The following is a 7095-nucleotide window of genomic DNA, read 5'->3' as shown; positions in this document are numbered from 1 at the left end:
CAGAGCGATAAGTTTTCTGGATAACATCTATGTACATTTATACATAAATCTATGTGCTTATTTTGCCAAATGTTAAATAAATGGGGGAAAGTGAAGGCGTAGAACTGTTTATTATCAAAAACGCTCAAATACAGTGGCGTACAAGTCAAAGTAGAGTGTTTTAAGAGCCATTCAGTTCATATTGTCAATTGCTGGAGCTGATATCAAAATGTGGATATTCAGATCATCCATTAGTACAGAAGGTCCCTCAGAGATGATGCAAGCAGGGGCTTCCACCAGCAGGTTAAATTACTTACCTGAATTTCTTTTATCAAAATCCAATGTACTCTGACATTAATCTTCATAAACCAATATGGTAGCAGCCCTTTCCGCAAAACTAACATAAAATCCAACATCAGAACCATTTCCTGTTAAACTAGATCTAGAACAGGGGTGGAACCTGAAGTTCTCCACACAGAGCTGTAGCACAGGTCAGCCGCTAGCTTCTCTTGCTCAGTGTGACCCAGGTATCGTCCTTCGGGGTGGACACCAGCTCATATCTGGCCTCCACCACCTGTCTCTCAGCCTGGTGGAGTCGAAGCCTGCGGACCAAGGTGTTGAGGAGGACCGTGGCCACGGTGTATGCAAATCTGGGGGTAAAGACACATCACACAGTCCTCCATGACTTGGAGTGACTGACGAAGTCCTGCTGGCACATGTCAGATCTACTAAGGGGCCTCTCCTGCCACCCAATGCTGCCAGCAGAACTGGCTTTTCTAAATGGTATTAGCAGGCGGCCAAGACTGCTGAACTGTTAACTTATTAAAACTGTAAGCCATTGGTGTCGTTTTGCCATAAATCTCAGCCATATGTCCTCTAAGTCTGACTAATAGCTAAACCTGCTCATGCATGGTTAGGAGTTTGCAAAAATTTATTAAGGTTAATATAAAGAACAGATCAACCAGCTCTTCAGAATAAGTGCCAGTAAAAGACTGTTGAGTAGAAAAGTGAAGCATTGGAAATAAGACGACTATGTCCGCCAAGGGCAGAAGTCATAGGTTTGGCAACAGTCAATTACTGCCCTTAGTCCCACCCCCGCATTTTTCATGTTTTTTTTACCTGAGCTCAGGACAGGCCTGGCTCCCGGAGAAGCCCAGCAGGGAAAAGCTCTTCCTCACGCCTTCCTCTTCGAACCTGTCTGGATTAAACCTTAATGGAAAAGGGTGAGAACAAGCTTAACTGCGGTTGTGCGGGGAGTCACTGAAAGAAGCCGTTTTATGGAGCTCTACTTAACCAAAAATGTTCTGAGGGCAGAACGAAAAATGATTGATTATCTCTCTGAACCAATCAGATTATGGAGTTGGTCTAAACAACAAGAGGCAGCAGGCCCAACCAATTAGATGTCTTGGACACACTCCCCTGTATTTGGATTGGTTCAGAGAGGTAAGCAATCTTTTTGTTCTGTCCTCAGAACAATTTTGTGTAAGCAAAACTCTCACAAGCAAAATGATATAAATGTTAAAGTCAATGAAGAAAGTCTGAGCTGCTAAAAATGCTACGTTATACTAAATATAGCATAGTTGTATGGGTTTTGTGCTGACATGGTTAAAGCACATACACTACCTGTAAGGGAGAGCCCAGGTGTCAGCGTCCTGTAGGACCACGCCCAGAGCATAGATCACGAGAGTCTAAATGCAGACCAACACAGAGCATTATAAAGCAACCCCCCCAGAAAGGTGCCCCCTGCACACACACTGCTCTAGAGCTGGAAGGCAAGTAGTACCCCTGGGTCATGGAACTGAAAGCCGATCGCTTCCTTAGTGGGCCATACTGGCTTCACAGGTATTACAGTCGTGGCCAAAAGTTTTGAGAATGACAATGCTGCTTCTGTGTTTGTAGATCGTTTTGTCAGATGTTTCTATGGTATACAGAAGTATAATTACAAGTATTTCATACCTGTCAAAGGCTTTTATTGACAGTTACATTAAGTTTATGCAACGAGTCAATATTTGCAGTGTTGGCCCTTCTTTTTCAAGACCTCTGCAATTTGCCCTGGAATGCTGTCAATCAACTTCTGGGCCAAATCCTGACTGATGGCAGCTTATTCTTGCCTAATCAATGCTTGGGCTTTGTCAGAATTCAAGGGTTTTTGTTGTCCACCCGCCTCTTGAGGATTGACCACAAGTTGTCAATGGGATAAAAGTCTGGGGAGTTTCCTGGTCATGAACCCAAAATGTCGATGTTTTGTTCCCTAAGTCACTTAGTTATCACTTTTGCCTTATGGCACGGTGCTCCATCATGCTGGAAAAGGCGGATTGTTCATCACCAAACTGTTCTTGGATGTTTTGGTACCATTCTTTATTCATGGCTGTGCTTTTAGGCAAAATTGTGAGTGAGCCCACTCCCTTGGCTGAGAACCAACCCCACGCATGAATGGTCTCAGGATGCTTTACTGTTGGCATGACACAGGACTGATGGTAGCGCTCACCTTTTCTTCTCCAGACAAATCTTTTTTCCTGATGCCCCAAACAATTGGAAAGGGGATTCATCAGAGAAAATGACTTTACCCCAGTCCTCAGCAGTCCAATCCCTGTACCTTTTGCAGAATATCAGTCTGTCCCTGATGTTTTTTTTGGAGAGAAGTGGGGTCTTGACACCAGGCCATCCTCCAAAAGGCTTGGCCTCACAATGCGTACAGATGCACTCACACCTGCCTGCTGCCATTCCTGAGCGAGCTCTGCACTGATGGTGCCCCAATCCTGCAGCTGAATCAGCTTTAGGAGACGGTCCTGGTGCATGCTGGACTTTCTTGGGAGCCCTGAACCCTTCTTCACAACAATTGAACCTCTCTCCTTGAAGTTCTTGATGATCTGATAAATGGTCGATTTAGGTGCAATCTTACTAGCAGCAATATCCTTGCCTCTGAAGCCCTTTTTGTGCCAAGCAATGATGGCTGCACGTGTTTCCTTGCAGGTAACCATGGTTAACAGAGGAAGAACAATGATTTCAAGCACCACCCTCTTTTTAAAGCATCCAGTCTGCTATTCTAACTCTATCAGCATGACAGTGTGATCTCCAGCCTTGTCCTCATCAACACTCTCACCTGTGTTAACAAGAGAATCACTGAAATGATGTCAGCAGGTCCTTTTGTGGCAGGGCTGAAATGCAGCGGAAATGGGTTTTTTGGGATTAAGTTCATTTTCGTGGCAAGGAGGGACTTTGCAATTAATTGCAATTCATCTGATCACTCTTCATAGCATTCTGCAGTATATGCAGACTGCCATCATAAAAACTGAGGCAGCAGACTTTGTGAAAATTAATATTTGTGTCATTGTCAAAACTTTTGGCCAAGGCTGTACATACAAAGCATATTTTTCCTTTTCCATTTCAAACACGCCACCTAAATAAAGGAGCTTGAAAAGGTTAGGGCATACTGGTCAGGTTCAGTAATCCCACAAGTAGGAAATTAATTAACAGTAATCGCATGCAATTCCCTATATTAGAACACAACCTCTTCTCCACCGAAATAAAAGCGAAGAGACAGCAAAGGTCACAAACTCTTCCTGCTTACTGATAATCTAACCGTAACTATTAGACTGAGGGGTAATATTCTTGTTGGGGTGTCTGAAGGGCATGGACAGGATTAATTATTAGTGTGAGCTAGACTACTACATACACTTTAAGGACTGGAACAAGAATATCTTAATGGTGTGTGTCATTTTAAGGGCATCATATGTCTGTAAAAATACAGACATCAACGTGTGTGACTTGCTTATTGACTGCTGCAATTAATTGAACAATCTCACTATCATTTTTTTATCCCTATGGATGAATCATCACAAAGAAACCACATGTGGAAGGCAGGTCAGTCTTGTAAACTGCACATGACTGATGGGTTAGTAAGATGTGCAGATGTGGAATGTTTAAACACAGAGTGAATAAAGGCTGCCGTCAGGGTTTGGGGTAATACCTCTTTTGGAATGACATGCTGGTCTACTTTCCCCTCCACGTCCTGGAGCCGGGCTGCAACCGGAGTCAGTTTGGCGGTCCGCACGGTCTCGTTCAGAACCTGCCGGCAATACCTGTCATAGCAAAGACAAACATACTTTAGGGGTCTCAATATACAGGGGGATTACACCCTAACCTCAGCAGGGTCACCCCACTGCAGACCATGTTCCAGGTACAACTCAGGACTTACGTGAGCTTAGAAATATTTTCCAAGGAAAGACGTTCCTTCCCAAGGACCTCCTCCAGCTCCCTGTAAAGCTTCTCCTGCACTTCCTCTGATGTCGACAGGAAGTGCACTGCCCAAATGCACACTGGGAAGGTATCAAGATACAAAAACCTTAGAATCTGATTGGCCAATACTGTTAAGACACCTACAGCTGATTGGTGCAGAATACAAGTGATACATTACAAAGGCCTGGGCACTCTAAGTACAGGGTGAACTAGACTCTCACAGTTGGCAGTGATGACAGATCCAGCCAAGGTAAAGACCATGCTGTCCTCCATCACCTGCAGAAACAAAATGAAAAATGTCAAAACAAACTGTAATCTAGATTCTGCCCTCAGCCAAATGTGCATGAAATACCAGTGGTCTTCAAGCAGACCAGTCTGTGAGGTGCATGTGTTCCTTTGATAGTTTACCTGCCTCTCCGTAAGGTTGGCCTTCAGCAGAGCATCCACGAATGCCGGCTGACTGAAGTCCTTCCCCTTCCGCTCCTTCACCACAGATTTCAGCACTCCCTCCATCTCTGACAGAGCTGCGGAGCGCACGTCCACACACAGACATGACATCGTCACTTGGGCCATTGGTGTAGTTTGGAATCATGTTGCACATGTGTATAGGATAAAGCAGCTCACTCACCATCTTCGAAGTGCTTCTTGCGGCTGGAACTCTTCTCCAGAGATCCGTCCAGATACCCCTTTCCAATCTCCGACCAGATCTGCTGGCACCAGGAAATGAAAGGGTGAGGAAAAAGTATGAACCTCAACCCCAGAACGGCACAGGTGAACATACACATACGGACCGCTTCGTGGTTCCTGCGGAAATGGATGACCTCCGCATCGTCGCGGAAACGGTCACCCATGGCGAGCTGAGTGACACACTTTATGGCCAGTCCCAGAAGGTGAGCACACAGGGGTGTGTGCTGGGACTCGGGGAAGGACTGCCACTTCCCCACAAGCTCCTCCACTAGCTAAGCACAGGAAAGGGAAAGGGGTTAAACCAAATCAGCAAAAAAGTCTTCTTTGAATGATGTAACTTGGGGAGTTAGCTCGAGGTATGACACGTCTTAACATTACGGCCTAATTGAGGTAAGTGTTGTGCTGCTGATAATGATTTAGTGATTTGTGTCTACTATGGCAACTTCTCGATACCTTAGAAAGAAGCCAGTGGTCGTGGAGGAGATACCTTTAACAAGAGGGGGTAGTTTTTCTCCAGGGTTTGGTCAATGGCACTCTCATACACTTTCTTTCTCAATAATGTCTCCGTCACTCCCCCTCCCAGACCCGACTGGTATCCCAGTAAGGATTTCAGCATCGTTTCGAAAGAATCCGCTGCGTGAGGGAGACAAAAGACCCCAAAATAACAGAAACAGTCAGTTTATTATTAAGAACAGTACAGCTTAAGGTAATACAATAAACAGTCACTTTATTCTTAAGGACAGTACAGACTGAAGTAATACAATCTATAATCCACTAAAGAAATTTTGTGCTCACTGGTACGGTTGGGGTTAATATGCTGCCGGAGTAGATCGACAGAGCCGAGGCTGACCACAGGTCGCCGGCCGAACCAGAAAGACGCTGCAGGTCCGAAACGATCGTGCAGGCTAACCAGGAATTCATGGAGGCTGCCCCTGTTCACGATGTCCTGCAGATTCCCATCCCTGGGAAAAAGGAAGTGATGAATGTTAAATGCCTGTAGATAAATACATATGCACCGTCAAAAAATCTATTATACGTACTTCTCCTCTGTTGGAGTGAGCCCCGGAATCCCAGAAGCTGTTCTGGACGTCTGAAGTTTAAAATGTAAAAATTACATAATCACTATAATATCAGAGAGCCTTATGTACAGCATACAGCTTTAAGTTTGCTATTCAAGTTTTACCGCAAGGCATTTTAAAACTATTTCAGATTGTCAATTCCAAGCCAGTTTATTATGAATGTAAACAGATAACGATGCCCGCTTTACAGATACAGATTTAAGGAAGTCAACAACAGCCAGACATTCATGAAACCTTTGCGGCAATAATAATATAGATAGAAAGAGGTTTCGATGACAAAAAAGCTAGTGAACAGTAGATCGGGCTTGATTCTCAGTCATTCTTCTGATCCTGTCGTTTTAGTTAGGTGTTTCCAGAACCTTACCGGGTACAAGTAGAGAACTGCTCCGACCAGGATAATCACAAACGTCACAGCAAAAATGGCAAAGTCCAGCATAGTTATTTCAGTCAAATTACAATTAAAACTGCGAAAGCAACAAAGTCCTTTTTTCTAAACCAACATGTACCACGTCTACCACTAATGTTTGAAAGTTCGGTGATCTATTAACTGGTCTTATTAAGACCACACCAATACATTGCCGACCATATCGATTATTTCCCAATAGAATAGCGGATTAAGGAGCAGGAAAGCAAGTGTGCCCGAAGAGTAAACAAAACTTTGTAGCAAAACCGCTGTTGTTCGTATGGGAATGCTAGAATATCCAGGATGGCCAACTTGAAATGTTTAGTTTGTGGAGAAGGGTTGATGCCCACGCAGTTATGTGACTGTATGGCTCTGACGAAATCATTTTCACACGCGTTATTTGCCTCAATAGTTTTACACAACTACACACGTAATACGTGCTTTAAAACACACATCCTGATAAATCTGGTTTGTTAAGACTAATATGATGAGGGAACGCTGTTTTGTAAATTACAATCATTGCTGTAAAAAACTGACCATAAATTAATTTATATAAGTAGGGCGGCACGGTGGTGCAGTGGCTAGCACTGTCGCCTCACAGTGAGAAGGTCCCCGGTGTCGATCTCCCATGCAGGTTAGGGCTACTCTAAATTGTGTGTGTGGCTGTTTGTCTGTGTTGGCCCTGTGGTGGACTGGCGACCCGCCCAG

At 44.3% G+C, this 7095-nt stretch overlaps 1 protein-coding gene across 1 annotated transcript; it reads right to left on the bottom strand.

Annotated features, from left to right (window-relative positions):
* Positions 1–91: 91 nt before the first annotated feature.
* On the bottom strand, positions 92–6720 carry cyp20a1 (cytochrome P450, family 20, subfamily A, polypeptide 1). The gene is made up of 13 exons (XM_023839967.2): positions 6349–6720; positions 5946–5995; positions 5701–5867; positions 5393–5538; positions 5010–5177; positions 4847–4925; positions 4627–4742; positions 4440–4494; positions 4178–4298; positions 3950–4061; positions 1603–1667; positions 1099–1188; positions 92–629 (listed from the first exon to the last, which is right to left on the bottom strand). Exons 1-13 carry the CDS (start codon positions 6418–6420, stop codon positions 479–481), a joined length of 1392 nt encoding a protein of 463 aa, XP_023695735.2. The 5' UTR covers positions 6421–6720; the 3' UTR covers positions 92–478.
* Between the last annotated feature and the right edge of the window lie 375 nt (positions 6721–7095).

The sequence above is a fragment of the Paramormyrops kingsleyae genome, chromosome 16, assembly GCF_048594095.1.
Source record: "Paramormyrops kingsleyae isolate MSU_618 chromosome 16, PKINGS_0.4, whole genome shotgun sequence".
In the NCBI taxonomy this organism is placed as follows: Eukaryota; Metazoa; Chordata; class Actinopteri; order Osteoglossiformes; family Mormyridae; genus Paramormyrops; species Paramormyrops kingsleyae.
Note: the sequence above shows the minus strand (reverse complement) of the source record. Positions and strands in the feature narration are given on the sequence as shown.